Below are 16,939 nucleotides of genomic sequence, written 5' to 3'. Positions count from 1 at the left end.
TGTTAACACTCTAGTGGTCACAATTTTGACTCAATTGTCATCAAACTTGGTCAGGAAACTTGTCTATGTCATTGCTGGGTATAAATCGAACATGGGACATCTCGGATGAAAAACTAGGTCATAGGAGCTAAAAATAGAAAAATCTTGTTAACACTCTAGTGGCTACTGTTGTGATCCAAATATTCTGTTAATTGGTCTGAAAGTTTGTTTTGATGTTTTCTAGTCAAGATCGAGCATGGGTCATCTTGGATGAAAAACTAGGTCACACCGCCCAAATATGGAAAAACCTTATAGTGGTTACATTTTCGACTCAATTATCATCAAACTTGGTCAGGATGCTTGTCTAGGTAATTGCTTGGATGAGTTCGAAATCGCATGTGAAACTAGGTCACCGGAGCTAAAAATTGAAAAATCTTGTTAACACTCTAGTTGCTACTGTTTTGATCCAAGTATCCTGGAAATTGGTCTGAAAGTTTGTTTTGATGATTTCTAGGTCATGTTTGAATATTTGTCACCTGGGTAAAAAACTAGGTCGCACTGCTCAAATATGGATAATCCTTGTTAACACTGTAGTGGTCACATTTTTGACTCACCTGTCATGAGACTTGGTCAGAATGCTTGTCTAGGTAATTGTTTGGATGAGTTTGATAAGTCAGGTGAGCGATCTAGGGCCATCATGGCCCTCTTGTTAAACATAAGTAGACATGGGCCGAATTAACCAACTTCGAGACCGAGTTGAGCAAGCAAAAACGTTGTGGGCCGAATCAACCATATTAATGTCTGAATACATTGGAACTGTGTTGACTATAAAAGTTTAAGTTTGATAACACGGATAAAACGGATTTTGTACTGCACATAATGAAACATACAGAAATTACGTTACAAATGTATAACATTAGAAATTATGATAGTCATGTCATATATCATTTCAATTCAATTGGATTCAGTTCAGAGTATTTGATTTTTGAATTCATGACATGCATCATTTTAAGTAGTTAATTTTTCTGTATTTGATTTTTGAAGTTCTATAGTTACTGAAGTTTATAAAGTATATTGCGTTGTAATTGATGAACAATTTTGCCATTTTGATTTTTAAATCACAAAAAGTCGCAACTATTATGACATTAAAGATCAAAATAAGAGCAGTGTAAAATGGTTGTTGATAATCATAACATGTAAAATTCACAGTCTTAAGAAAAAGAATTAATATGAGAAATACAATTGAATTTTTTCTTGTGGTAGAAATAAACATATTAAATCTGTGTCTTGTCCATTTAGACGTTTTGTCATAGACTAGGAAGCCAACTTCTAAATGCATCAATGGCAATAAAATATATCTTAAATGATTATACGATATAAATATATACCGTTTATATACCGATACCGATATACCAGATATGATTTTGTCTCAAAATGTAGCTTTTCCACTTACCCCCCTCTATCTTGAAAGGGAACTCAACAGAAGGTTTGTGACATGCCGGGACTACTGGGACTTCTAGAAATACTTTTTTTATTTTTATACATTTGTTTCATATACCTGGACCAAAACCTTTTGTGCAGATATTCAGAAATAAGCAAATTTTAAGGAATCATAATGTTTGCATTTTATTGTTTATAACTGCTCTCATCCGTTATGAGTATAGTATGGAATATATATTTGTATACCTGTCTGTCAATTTATCAAATGCAACGTCCAACATAAGCTGAAAACGCAGTATTGCATTAAACTATAAATGACCTGTATAATAATTGATGTTAGTTTCATTATACTGCTGTTTTCAAATAGTCCATCTTTATTTAATGTAGTTATTCAGAAATATTTTGATTTTATTTGAATGTTTTTGACCACAAAATTTTAAGCTATTTAAGCACGCATTATTTTAAAAGGTTCGTTGTAAATTGATGCTTCTTAATAACCTATAAACTTTTGTCAAAAAAAAAATATAATTGAATGTTCTGATTGGACTAGGCACGCATTTTCATTCAATCTATATTATTAAATTAATACTTAATATCGGAATAACTTTATTTGTCAGGATATTTGTTTACTGAGTTGCATATACCCTACATGAAACGTTGAAATATTATTTAACTGACAAAAAGTTAAAAATATGTCCATACAAATACCAGTGCCATGTTGCGATATACAAATATCTTGTGAAATGAAACGAGAACCGGTTGAACCGGGTGATGCTCCCCGAGTAGGTTTTGGACACAGAAAAGCATTCTTTTTGAAGTGTTTGAGTAATGTTTCTGACAAAATTCAAAGAGTAAAAATAAACTAAGGGCAATAACTCCAAAATTAAGCAAGGCAGAGTTAAGATTCTTTCGCACTGCACTTCTATTTAATGAAATCCATATGTCTACAAACCTCTTGTGGTATCATAACTATGGCTGGGACAAAGTTCAAAGTGTAAAAATGAACAAAGGGCAATAACTCTGAAATTAGGTAAGACAGCGTTACTGTTCTTATACACTGCACATCTACTTAATGAGTTGAAATATATGTAAGTTTATGAGAAGGGTATAATACAAAAATGACAAACTTCAGAAAATATACTTAAAAAATTAATGGGTCTAAGAACAACATTTTGCCATGAAATATCTATATGTAAAAGCTTATGTTTATACCTCCGATAGCCTTTAGAATTATTTCTGACAAAACGTGAGCATGAAATATTATTACCAACACTGAAAGCAGAACACAAGTTAAGAATAAAAACATTCAAAGGGTAACAACATAGAATAAAAGCTAAAAAAGTACAGTTCTTAAAGTTATATTTTCCTACATAATATATATGCACAAATGCAGTTTTAATGTAATTTATGCTTTAATAATTTATCAGTTCTGCTACGGCAGGCCGAAAAATGTTAGATGAAGATAAAATGACGTCCTGATATTTATTTATATTTTGTCATAATTATTATTTCAGTCGACCAGTGTACCTTCGTCAAAGATATTACCTTCGCGTTCCGTTTGGGCAATAACTGTTTTACAAACATGCTCGGAATGGGGACTATATACATTCATGAGCAACACGCCAAGTTACATGGAAGATGTCCTTGGGTTTGAGATTAAAAAGGCAAATACATTGTAACTGTTTTAACATCAATAATTGAAGCATTTATAAAATCGATGATAACATACCATTTAGGGTTTTTTTTTTTTTGGTTTGTTTTTTGGCGATCTATAAAACAAACCTATTTCAACGTTCGAAATATTCATTTTCTTCTATTATAACTTGATTTTCGGCATTCATTGAAGACAACACTGACTGAATTAGTCTTCATCAGATTTATATTGTTATAACGACAGACATCCAAATTGGTATGCATTAATTTATATTTTAAGCTTAGTTTTGTTTATAAAATATGACTTTTACACTTTAAGTAAGACTGGATTCCTTTCCGCTTTACCATTCATCGGAATCTGGGGCGTTTCATGTATGACACCACTCTTTGCTGACTTTGTTCGAAAACGAGGCTGCCTTACAACATCATCCATACGTAAACTGTTTTCTGGTATAGGTAAATATTTTGGATATCAAAACTACCTTTTATTGCTTTAACAAAAAAATGCATTACATTACCAACCGGGACACCAGAACATAATACTTATTGATAATCTTAATCCTGTCTCCAATCCTATTTATAATTTTTCTACTTTTGCAACTTTCTTGTCAGTGGCAATAAGAAAGTCGTTGTGTTTATTATTTTTGTTTTCTTCAAGGGAGTATTCGTCATGCAGTATGTATTGTCATCATGGCAAATATTCCCAAAAACCCAGACCTTGTGGGGACATTACTAACCATTGGAGTGGCTATGTCTGGTATACAGTTCGGGAGTGGGTTTCTAGTTAATTCTGTAGACATCACACCAATATATGCAGGGATTATTATGGCGTTTTCAAATTACGTTGCTTCCGTGTGTGGCATCCTTGCTCCATTTGCAATTTGATTTATAGTGGAAGATGTAAGTTAATCAAATTTTAAAATATTATTATTGATACATTTGATATCTTGCAAAAGAAAATCATATTACGCAATTTAGTTTTATACATTAGTAAGTTATTATCAGTATTTATTCAATTAAAGAAAAAAAAAGTAAAAAACTAGCGTTTTTAAACAAACATTCCTATAAATTTATTTGTATACCATATTGAGAGTAATATTTTCACATATATTTTGAAAAAAATTAAAGAACTAAAATATTTTGTTTTTGCACTAGTATATATATATTATAATAATATAATATATCATTTTTATTTTAGGGAAAGAAAGAGCAATGGAAGACTGTATTTTATATAACGGCTGGAATTTACATATTCGGGGCTGTAATTTTTGCCGCGTTTGCATCGGGAGATGTACAGCCGTGGGCATTAGAAGTTGTTTGTAATACTGAAGTAGAAGTAAATGATGACAGGGTTAAACAAGATGGAACAGACCTTGAAAAAGACTGTCCTAGTCCAGTTGTTTGATGACTTAACTTGACTCGAAATAAACAAACTATCACCGTATTTCTACTCTTCAGCAAACGCAGTAAAGGATATTTGTGCATATTTTGACCACTTGTTGGAAATGTATGTAGATTGTAAGTGCCGTTTGCAATGTTTAAATAACTTTCTTTGTTCACTTCACAATATCTAACTTTCAAATTCATTGTCAAAATGTTAATGCCAAATTAATATGCTTTAAATATATTCGATATATTTCGGGTCCTCTTTACTAAGGGATATTGAGGATATTCTTTCATCGCATGCTTCTTTGATAATGCGCGAAAAAGAATATATATGTAATTGCATTGACCAAGAAAATGGATATCGGAATAAAGTAATAAGGTACTGATTTACAAAATATCAACCAGAACAACAACAAAAAGAAAGGAAACACAACAACATTAACAAAAAATGAGAATATTTTCTGTTATTTTCAATTTATTAAAATAACTACAGTCAATCCCGAGTAATAGTATACGTTGAATCACGAACAATTACGAACAATCGGTTGGCAATTTCTGTTGCAACGCAAGGTGGATTACACCTGAAACAAACATGAAAAATAAAAAGTAATGGTTTAAATTATCACACCTTCATAATGGAATTATCAATGGACATACAAATAGACAAAATTTATGAGAGAAATAAAGCTTTTCTGGCATAAAAACTGAGAACACAGGTATACATTTACTTAAAGAAAACATGCATTAACGGATAGATTCTTGTGACCACGAGTCGCTACTGCATTGTTTTAAATGCGTGTCTCGGGGTGCAATGTAAAACAGCTTAATACAACGAGGGCCTGCGTGCTCAGGCTTTAAATGATTTCTCGTGCGTCTGAGGTTAATAATGCATTAAAAAAGGTACATCGACCCCTATTGAATTTTTATTTTAAAAGCAATCTTAAGGCACGTGCAACGCAAAATCGAAATATTAAACGTTATCCTGGTGAAACCAAAATAAATAAATACAATGGCCTTTAACAGACTAGCCTATGATTTCATGCAGTCTGACCTGGCTCTCTACTGTTTTGTCGGTTTAACTGAAATTGTAATCTATTCTGATATTCCCAAAAATGAGAGCAAACAATGTCCAAAACATAAACTGTATAAGTCCAATTAAAGGATACTAGTAACTACCCTTTGTTGCAAAGGGGTTGCATTAATTTTTGAGTCATCAGGAATGCACCCACCGTTAATCTCTGTGTGATCGTAAGAAGCGATTAAATGGGTTCGAATAACTGTAGTCTATGCTTCTCGTAGCACTAGCAGATTAGATAATTGTGGCACTTAGTGTTCCTTTAAAATTTTAAACAACCGCGCTTTTCCAAAATAAGTTTTCCGTTATCTCTGCGCCATATGGCATATAATGTGTTGGTTCGCCGTAAAACAAAAATAAATAAACATCAGAAAACGGGTTAACTGTTTCACGAAGCGTGCTTGTATTGACACATCTATATAAAAATGACATAATTCATCTATCTCTTGAATTACGAGTAACCCTCGCATGCGTTTTTATTAGATATTTTGATACGGATGTCGTTCTCGGTCAAAACCAAAATAGGTTCGTGCAAAGAGGGTTTTTGGTAAAATATAAAAAAAATACTTACCCGCTATAGCGGACTGCCATGCAGCGTTATAGTCGCAAGCTACCTCATTTTTCACATAATCGTTCCTATCATCTTTATAATCGTCACTTTTTCCTGGTCCGCCGACAAGAGCACCGTATAAGGTATGGGGATTTGGACCTGGATTTTTCTGTTCGTCCCAACCACAAGGTGCAGGCATACTTGGACACGAACTTTCAAGATTCAAAATGCACAGGTTGAATAAACTGCATACAACTACTTCTTAAAAAAGCATCGTTTTATTGCATTCAAAGGCAGTGGCATTTTTAAAGTTTAACAAGTTATAAGATATAAATTATGAAAAACACACACACAAATAAACTATCGGGAAATATTCCAGAAAAATGAAAACAGAGTGTTATGCATGATGCAATGCATGCAAAAAGAAAAATATTATGCAGCATAGTTTCAATCAATTAAAATAGTAAAGAAAGTAGATAATGTCTTAACAACACTAACAAAATTTTAAAATGAAATAATTTCATTTGCATTCATGATATTTCACATAACATCATTTGTTTTCAATGTACAATACCGCTCATGTGGTCTGCAATATTTCAATTTTTTAAAATCGATTGTCGTTTGACAGGTATGACAATAACATTACCTATATGACCGACAGTCGCAAATTTAAACAATTCATATTTTAAATATAGAATAATTCATAAGGTCTGGAGATGTTGTGCAATATAATAAATTCGTTGTAAATAACTGGACGAGTTATATGGCCTAAAACAACGGTTGTTTGCCTAACAACCCAAGTTATATCAAACCAGCAACAATTTGTATATGGCCCCTTCGTAGCTAAGGGGTTGCCTTGAATGGTTGAGGCATACGAATTTCAGTTATCGTTAATAACTGCGTAATCGTAAGAAGCGGCTAAATGGGTTCGAAGTACTGGTGTCTATGTATCGCGTAGCTTTTGCATGTTTTGATCCTTGGTGATGCTTTAAGTTTGTAACATACAAAGTCATATTTCCTTTTCGGCGCCATATGACGTAAACTGTGTTGGTGCGCAATAAAACTAAACAAAGCAGACAGTTTTTTTGCTTATGATTATATAACATATTTATATAAACAACATATAATGTAACAAATTGTCACCTGGATCTATGATGAGGCCTTGCAGGAGCATTGGCGCCGAAGCCAACAACATAGCTATGATGTGCCGGATTATCTCCTAGGGCATACTTGATTTGGCTGAGCGCCCAACATCGGTACTGTTTGGCGTGAAGCCCTGCATCTGCCGCCATCATAGCCGCAAGACCCATATTTACTGAGTTGAAAACAAACAAAAGATATATCAGCAAAAGCTGAAATGTTGTCCAACAAATATTAAGAGGATAGTTTTCCGTGAAATATGGAATATATTTTCACGAAACATGATAAAATGCCATATGTGGCATTTTATCATGTTGAGTGAAAATATGTACCATATTTCACGAAAAACGAAAAAAATACACTTTTATTTAATTTCAATATCAAAGAAAAATGGTTACGAACCCCCTTGCTTGCTAAGCAACTGCAATTGTACAGCGCGCAGTAATATGTTATTTATAGATGCGTCTTGTTTCGCACGCGATATTTGGCGCTACATTATGATGTCACGTAAACAACTCTTTACACGTCTGTACAGTGTTAATAACTAAAAAATTGGTGTTCGGATTTATTTTCTAAGTTAGACCATTTTCTGTCTTTCTAGACAGTTTTCAAAACAAAATTCAACAAAAAGTTGTTTTGTATTTATCAGATTTTTCAAACAAAATGGCGAAAGAAGTCCCTTAAAATAAATAGGGGTTTTGACTTCGCCCACTTTTATATTTATATATCATGTTTATTTAAAAAAAAAGAAATATATTTGACTGATATAACACCATATATCATAGGTAAAATTAAAAATGGATAACCCTTCTAAATTTGAAAATTTTGATTTTGTCCTTTCGACAATTTCAGAAAATGAGGATTTTTTTATTCGAAAAAAAAAAGAAGAAGATAATTGTAGCGTCGCACAATCTGTAGCAGCTGTTGCGTGTGCTTATTTAAATATAATTATTAAGTGAAGGGTTTTACCTGTATATCTGAGGGTTCCCCACTGCAGTCTGTAAGCCATGCCACCTGGGGTATACTCAAGGGTACCACCGGGCATCCAGTCAGTAAACGTTGCCTCCACATCAGTTTTGTAAATGTCCTTTTTTGTAAGCTTGTACAACAAAACCTGCAAAACCACATGCAGTAATGTTAATAAAACTATATTTCATTTTATGATTTAAAATGTCAAAGCAATTATACCTCTTGAATGTAGTATGACACACTTTGAAATATAAAATAATCATTAAAATCTGTAAAGCATTTTACTTTAAAATCAAATGTACAAAATCGATAAACATAAAACTAGTTCACTTCAATAGTTTCGATAGTTTCGCTTTACTTTATGCCAGAATTTTTCAGCAATCATTACATTCGAGTGCTCACTGTTGTACAATATGTTCCAAAGAAGCGACGCTCGGTGTTAATTATAAAAGTGTTATTGAATGTAATGTCTAATTTTCTGAAAGCCGGCATCACCCTCCCCATTTCGTTAATTATGGCATGTGTATGTATACCTGCCCATCGATCCCCAACCTAACCGGATAAATAACCGGAAATGAGCATTGTGATATTAACCCGTATGTGGGGAGAAATGATTTTATAATCCGAACAGCAAAGGTCACAAGTGATTGATGCATAGTGCATCACAACTTTATCAAGTTTTGCATTATTTTTTTTCTCACATTTGTGTAAGTAGTCTTGTCATCCCAGGAGTCGCCCCAGCCGGCACCACTGACACGGTTAGCTTCGGCGTCAGCCAGGTATGTGTTCTCTCCCGTAGCTTCATATAACCATGCACCGGCCCATCCTAACTCGTCTTGGTAGTCACCTGATCTGTGATGATAAATAAAGATATTGACGAATCAGATTACGCGTTGCATCGTAGACAGTTTACATTATTACCCCTCTCTTTTTTCGTAATGCTAATTTCCCATAGGCCTCTGGGAGTTATTTTTTACTGTTAATGCAAGTGTACCACGTGACTAAGAATTTTGTACTGTTACATAGGTAACAGTATTTTTAACAGTATAAAATCTGGCTACGCCTCGGGTAACAGTATTTTCCTCGGGATGATATTTTTACTGTTACCCACAAACCCATGTGTTATTTATATATTGACCAATCAGCGACACAGTAACTTTTAATGAAAAATCATTGACATTTAAGCAAAATGGCGACAGTTAAGGCAATTCTCGCTAAAAAGAATGATTAAAGATAATCGCATGCATGATTACGGTATTTCACTGAGTTTTAAATGAAAAAAAATTCAAGCAATTACAAGTCTTATTCCATATTAGAAATGTCAGTAAATTGTCAACAAATACACATTTCTTAAGAATGCTTACAACTTTTTCTATGAAATTATACTTTTGGAGTGTAAGGGTACTGTCATAAAGTATATTTGTTTCACTGCTAATAGTACGGAAATATTGTGAAATAGACCAAAGAAAACAATTCACACGAAACTTACAATCCATGTATACATATTACAAAATAAACGATAATATATGCAAAGAGAGCAGCTCTTACTGCAATAGTCACGCAGTAGATATATAGTGACAAATATTGCAAAATCAGTCATTTGTTGCACATAAGATGTTAATTATTGCTTGGATCTTAAATCTTTCCTAAAATCTCAGTTCATTTATCTCAAGTCTTCTTGAAACATTTTGGCCAATCTTGAGGCTTGCAGCTTTTCAATGGAAGAGGATATATTTTATTTTTGACTATGTGACCTTAAGCGTTGGTATTAAATTGCTTTTAAGATACCGAAATGGACAGACAGCAACATGTCACGAGTTGCCACACATGATTTTTAACAATATTCATGTATTAACAAGGAGGAATACATTTATTTACTTTTATCCATAATGCAAGAAACGAGTGCAATCCAAGATATGCAAAAGGAAACACAAGCGAACACAAAAGAACATATAACTAAACACATTATAGAAAGGTAGCGGGCATAGTATGCAAATTTACAGGTAAGGAGAAGTTGTTGTTTTACTTGTTTTTATTTTGTTGCTGTAACAGTTGTTGTTTTTTTCCGCTTTTTGCTGCAAAATATTGTGCTGCCGGCCGTCGCCAGTTGGAATCTGACGCATGACAGTTTTCGCATTACATATAACACTATGATCGTAGTATTTCGAGATATACAGAGGGGTAAAAGATTGAACGTAATACATACGTACCTGTAGAAGCCTGCGGCAGCGCTTACACTGTCACTGTACTTTCCTTTGAACTGTGTTGCAAACTCGTAGAGTTGTTTGGCATGAGTTAAAAGAATATTGGCGTATGTTGCATCTAGAGAAAATATTTTTAGAGATATTAAATCATTATTATTTCTATGTTGATTTTTTGTATGTGTCACTTGCTAACTTTACGGTTAAAACCTTTAGCTTATAATTACGTATGTTACAGCAAACAAATTGTGTATAACATTGAACTGATGTCGATATAATGTAATCAACGTATACATGTTTGAAAATTATTATCAATTTAAGTATTATTTATATGATTTTAAGTATGTTTATGTATAAAAAAACGGTAATTTTGTCATAGATTCTTACATTTCATGATATTTTAAGATAAAAAATCACATAACTGATGAAGGTTAACAAAATAATTTTTATCATACATAAAATATGTTATCCACACAGCATCGCATTAATTAGTAATACATAGGCTACTGGTTCAATACTCGGACAAGTCGTTATTTCTCCGTCACAATTGATCACAGACATTGAGAGTAATGTCATTTGTCACCCTCCGGTGTTTCAAAAATTATGTGGTAAAAGTAGTCCGTCAAATGAGGGAGAAATTAGTAATTACAGGTTAGTTATCAAGGAATGCCGGTAAGGCCGATCGACAGCCAAGGTATGACCAAAAACATGTGTTAAAACTTGCGTAAAACCAGGAAAAAATACAACCAAACATAAGTCAACGAAAACATGAAACTTTCCGAAAATTTTAATATTCCTCCGATAGAAAGAATATCTCCATTAAAAATTGAAAATTGAAATATTAAATTAAAGAAGAGAGCAATTAATTAGTATAATGCGCCAAAGTGAGTAATCTTTGTTTCAAGGAAAATTTATATGTTACAGTAATGTATTTACATACTAATATGCTTGAATACAAGGGAACCAGCCGCCATTGCTGCTGCGGTTTCACCGGCCACGTCACTTCCGGGTTTTGATTCCGTGATTTTAAAGGCTGGTCGAGGCATTTTCATATCTTCTGGTCTACCCCAGAACCCATGATCCTGTCCCCCATCACCTACCTATGAGATTTTAAGTACATGTGCAATCTATTTATAGGACTGCATAATTCATAAAAATACATTTTACATCGGTCAAATTTTATTGATATCCATCAAGAACCATAAATAAACACCGGTCTTTGAGAAGTACTTTTACAGAGAAAAGAAATTGTACAGTAGTCTCTTAGTTTACATAAAAATTTATTTTAGTTCAATTATTTATGAAGAAGAAAGCTTAAAGATTCACCATTGAATCAGTTCCTGGAAGCAGCCAGTAATAAGCAATGAATGCACAAGGAGCTCAAGGAAACAACAACTGACCCCCATACAATCTTAAGATTACTATTCTGACATGATACCAGCCATTTGTATCATTGTTATGTCCCTTTCTTCGCTGGTTTCCTTTCAAGTGTTTCAATAAAGCCGACACACTTGAAAAACGAATTGATCTTAAATGAAGCAATATTTAGAAGAATAGCATGGTTAAAGGTACTACTGGCATGGATTTCAAAATTAAACATTACGATCAGATATTAATACTAAGGTAGAATCTACTTCGCAATGAATACCTGCACGTAAAGCTCGTGTGGAGCAACGTGGCACTTAAGTAAGTAGTCTAGAGGCCATTTTATAGCATCGAGTATTTGTTGATGCTGCCCAGACTGGGTGTATGCGTCCTTCCACTCTAGATATCCCCATGCAAGCATTGTGGTGGTGTAAGCCATTGGGAAGTTAAACTTTACATGATCCCCGGCTATGACAAAAAGAAATCACAAAATATAACTATGACATAAGAAGGGTTATAATTATGTTAAATAAATAGGATTATGAATTAGCTTAGTAAATAATTGCCTATACGTACGTGTAAGCAATGTTATTACATAATGATGATAAAATTATAATAGTTATTTTATGATGATGATGGTGATGGTTATGATAATGATGACAATGATGGTAATGATGATTAAATTTATGATGTTAATAATCATGTTGATGATGTAAATATCGGCGACGATGATGCTAGTGTTGATTATCATCATGATGATGATTCAACTGACGATGACGACGACGATGAAGATCATCATACAGTAAATAAGAGTGAGACATAATACTATAAAGAAAGAGAACAAAATGTTGTTGGCCCACCTTTACAGTACGTATCACAGGTCCATAAATATGCGAACGTAACAGGTGTGTGTATAGTACAAAAAAGCTATTCCATATATTATTAACATACCAATATATTATACATATTTTGATGTGCTATGTAAACAAAAAATCAAACTCAATAGACCTCGTATTAACGTAATAATTATATATGTTTTGAATGTAAATATTAGGATCTGGTATAACTGAACATGTCACTTTTTCTATACAAGAACAGTAAATTTCATACCGTCATAATACCCCCCTGTCAAATCCTCCCCATTTGCTCCTTGATCTCCAAGGGCGGAGTCACCACGCCACGGGATGCGGTTATTTGCCGGAAGTTTTCCGGATCTCTGCGCTTCATAAAATAACAACGACTTTACAAGGACTTCTTCGTAATTGTAGTCAGTGTGCTGTTGTCCTGAAAGTTGAGATTAAAATCACGAATTTATTATTTTCTTACTGACTTGCCAAATACCCAAAATAACAGTCAAATAAACTGCTCTGCAACTGACAGTTTTACTTTGATTGCAAAACAACTTAAGGTAATACCATCCTAATGCATTACCTCCGCTTTGAAGAGTATACTATTGTTAACTACATTGAAAATGAGGGCCGTGGGTTCAATCCCCAGAAGGGTCAACTTTTTTTTTCATTTTTTTTTTCTTTTAACATTATTTATGTATCTCTTATGTCCCATTTGGAAAGAAAAAAGTGTTTAATTTTGATTTTTAATTTACATAGGTATTTATTGGCTAAACTATGCTAAATCTAGTAATAAATATGGTACCTGATATTTTCAAAGTGTAATAAAATCAAAACTGGACGGTAAAAGTATTTCATATTTTACAAGATCAACCAATATACTTCTTTAAAATTTAGGGAAACTTTGAAAACAGGCACTCATTTGGGTAAATTTTAAGGATTTTTTTAAATTAGGCTCCCTAAGTAGGAAAATGGTAAGACACGTGGTAAAAATGGGTGGAGTAGGGTAACATTTTAATACAGATTTCATAAATTTTAAGTAGAAACCACAATTTTGCTTATGTGGATTGTTAGCTGAATGGTACTATTTGTTTCTTTCCAAAAATTAATGGGAAATCGTTTTTCATTAGAATGTCATTGCAGATTATTTAAAGGTTCATCATTTCTAAAAAAAAGCCTCATAAAATCCTAGCTTAAGTTCAGAAAAGTGGCCATAACTTGATTTCCGTACGGTAAACTTTGTTTAAATTTTGCATACAAGTGTACTTTAAGATGATGTCAGTTTTTTAGTTCCTTATAGTGCCAATTAGGGTGGTAATATCAACAGGTAATATAAGAAAATTCCAACATAATCAATAAAAATGAGTTTAGCGTCACAAACCGAAAATATCTCTGATATCTGATTTGACCTATACGTTTACAAATGTTTATAGTATAGAACTAACTTTAACTTCCTTAAATTGACTGCGATGTTTGCCTTGGTAACAGAGGCCTTTAGCTTTTGAAAACATACTAGTGACACCCGTGATTTCATGAGTCTTTTCATGTATTTCTTGTTAAAATGGTAGCATATAACGTTAACCAAGACTTCTTGCTTAGTTTGGAACTATTTGCAATAATTAATATGATATAGCGCTCAAGTGTTTTGAATGGCATTGTTTAGAAATGGCAACTTTCTAAATGAGAAACAAATATTAATTAAATGTATTTAGAATTTTGGATAACTTTATTTTCTAATATTCACGTTATGCAGGTGTTCAATTATATGGCATGTTTTAGAGTAATTTACCAAATCAAATGTCATATGAAAATAAAATGTGCATACCTGATGGTATATGAACCGGTGGAACGGTTTGGGTGTCACCGGTAAGGTCAGTGAATTCTGCTGTTGCAGTCGGTGGGGTACTTCCGCTGAATTTTCCCATCATTCTAATTTTGAGTGTAGTTCCGGCTGCGTGATAACCTTTGTCTACCTTATTAAGGAGCACGAAATATTTTCCTTTGGGATCTTTGACCAACCACTCGCCGTCCCATTGCTGAATAATATGAAATGAAATAGCAACAACATACAGCGTCAATGTAATGCACTATAACCACGTCCAACTTCCACCTCTACTCCGGACCATAACTAAAACTTTTGAAATTTTAAACCCTAAAAAAAGGTCAAGTCTTAGTGGATGATTGCAGCGCTCTCCAAAACTGAGACACTACGATTTGAACATATATTCCTAGCCAACAATGACTCCAAAACAAAACCACCACAATGATCCCGGTGACGAAATTAAAACTTATGATTAATTTTTACGCTCAACCACAAATCATATATATTAATTAGTATAAATATGTATAACTTATTATATCTCTTCCACAGAGATAACATACATTTTGAAATATTGAATTGTTTTTAACCTGCCTGGTTAAATCATTTGAATGGAACAAAAAAAGCAAGTTTGTATGAAAAGCTTTTACAAAATCGTCACTGTTCCCATTAAAAATATCACGAGAAAAAGTTAAAAACAAACCTGAATACCAGATACGGGAACGCTGAAGTTTATTTTTAGTTCCCAACCGAGGACGTTACTCTGTAATGGAACAGTGAATTGGCCTTCCCAGTTTGTGTCCCAGTGTTGTAGAAGCTTCATAGTCAAAGTTTCGCCATGGCAACAGTGTTGCCAAGCAACAAGGATAAACAATGCCTTCCACAACTATAAGCAGATATTTTCATTATTATATATGAATTGACTATTGAAACATACCCCATTCCTCATGATTAAATACTATATTATATCAAAATGGTTTTCACTCCAGTTAAAACATTTATATCTGTGAGATACAAATTATATCACACTGTTTAAAACAGAGCGAAAACTATTTAGAGTTTAAGTTTCTGCTACACATTGAAAAAGTTTACAGATCACAGTACATAGTGAAATATTTAGGAATACCTAAATTTAAAATAAATTGTCTAATAGAGCAACTTAAATATTATAAAAATTAATGTACTTTAAATGCAAAAGTTATAGAAATTGATATTTAATGTACTCGTATTGCTTTCAATGTGTTAAATTTTACTTCGTCCCAACTTTATAAAAAAAAAATTCTCGCTGTAAGCGCTCTTGCAATATTAACAAATTTTATTTCCATTTTTTGCTTAGTAAGTGAAATAACAGCAAATTCCAACTATTCAATTCAGCGCGGGAAAAAGACACACGATCAGAAGATGACGTCAGACGTTACTATACAACCGTTGAACAACCAAAAATAATTAAAGTCTATAGTCATTACTGTGGAGTTACCGTTAACTATATAATAGAAAGAGCATCGATACACGAGGCTGTCTGATTTATACAAGGGGGCGTAGCCCCCCCCCCCCCCCCGAGTATATCAGATTGCCGAGTGTTTTGATGTTCTTTCTCTTTTGTATCATAGTCAAACCTAAAAACACGTTCCCTGTTATCACAATATGAAACCCCGGAGAAAAGTAACCAATGAACGATCATCTAAATATGACATTTCTGTCTCACTAATACCTGCACTCCAGTTAACGCACGGTGCATGTATATGTATACGATTTAACTCGGACACATTTTTAACAGAAAGGTCCCCAAACTATGATAAAAATAAGGTAAATGATATTTAAATCGAGAAATATTTCAGCTAAAACAAAACTCAAAAATTTATTTGTTTTTGAATTTAGAAATAAAAGAAACCATTCAGCTTAAAATGTACGCAAAAATAGTTCGGAACAGCTATATCAACCACTAGGTAGTAATATACTGTGAGTAATATGGATTTTATCACACACAAAAAACCCAGTATTTCATTGGCTATTATAAAAAAAGTCGCTTTATACGCTTAAACATACTTTTTCGAATAAAAAAAACCCTTTTATTATTAAATCAATAGGATACCATTTCGCGCAACAGAGAAATACATGACTTACCATACTGACCAGTTGACACAGAATATGACCGTTATTAAAGTCTAAACACTAGTTCCTCAACTTATAAGAGAAATCTTATCGTTATCAAAGGTTTGTCCTAAATAAAAACGCCGTTACGCGTACAACAACAAGGGTCCATAACTAGAGATGAAATATAATTATGCGGTCAGTAAATATTACCAACAGCTTAATTTGATTATATTTATTTTAGTTAGATTGTCTTGAAAGTAAAAAGCTTAATTGAAATTGAGTATGTATTTTTCTAGGCTTAATGAGGGTCCATCCGTCCTTTCAGGTATTGAAAGTAAGGGCTACATTGAAATCAAGACCTTTTCCGTGAAAACCACTACCGATGTCTAATGCTGCAACGCGACCCTGAACCAGAGAAGG

At 33.1% G+C, this 16,939-nt stretch overlaps 1 protein-coding gene across 1 annotated transcript; it reads right to left on the bottom strand.

The window, feature by feature from the left end:
* Positions 1-4,979: 4,979 nt before the first annotated feature.
* LOC132738889 (endoglucanase A-like) lies at positions 4,980-16,686 on the bottom strand. Its single transcript, XM_060726499.1, has 12 exons — positions 16,550-16,686; positions 15,129-15,311; positions 14,432-14,642; positions 12,869-13,042; positions 12,042-12,226; positions 11,334-11,493; positions 10,403-10,514; positions 8,894-9,044; positions 8,193-8,337; positions 7,227-7,398; positions 6,105-6,295; positions 4,980-5,039 (listed from the first exon to the last, which is right to left on the bottom strand). Exons 1-12 carry the CDS (start codon positions 16,550-16,552, stop codon positions 4,990-4,992), a joined length of 1,737 nt encoding a protein of 578 aa, XP_060582482.1. The 5' UTR covers positions 16,553-16,686; the 3' UTR covers positions 4,980-4,989.
* Between the last annotated feature and the right edge of the window lie 253 nt (positions 16,687-16,939).

The sequence above is a fragment of the Ruditapes philippinarum genome, unplaced genomic scaffold (assembly GCF_026571515.1).
Source record: "Ruditapes philippinarum isolate M1 unplaced genomic scaffold, ASM2657151v2 ctg3623_1_1_1_1, whole genome shotgun sequence".
NCBI lineage: Eukaryota > Metazoa > Mollusca > Bivalvia > Venerida > Veneridae > Ruditapes > Ruditapes philippinarum.
This window is presented reverse-complemented; position numbering and strand designations above follow the sequence as displayed.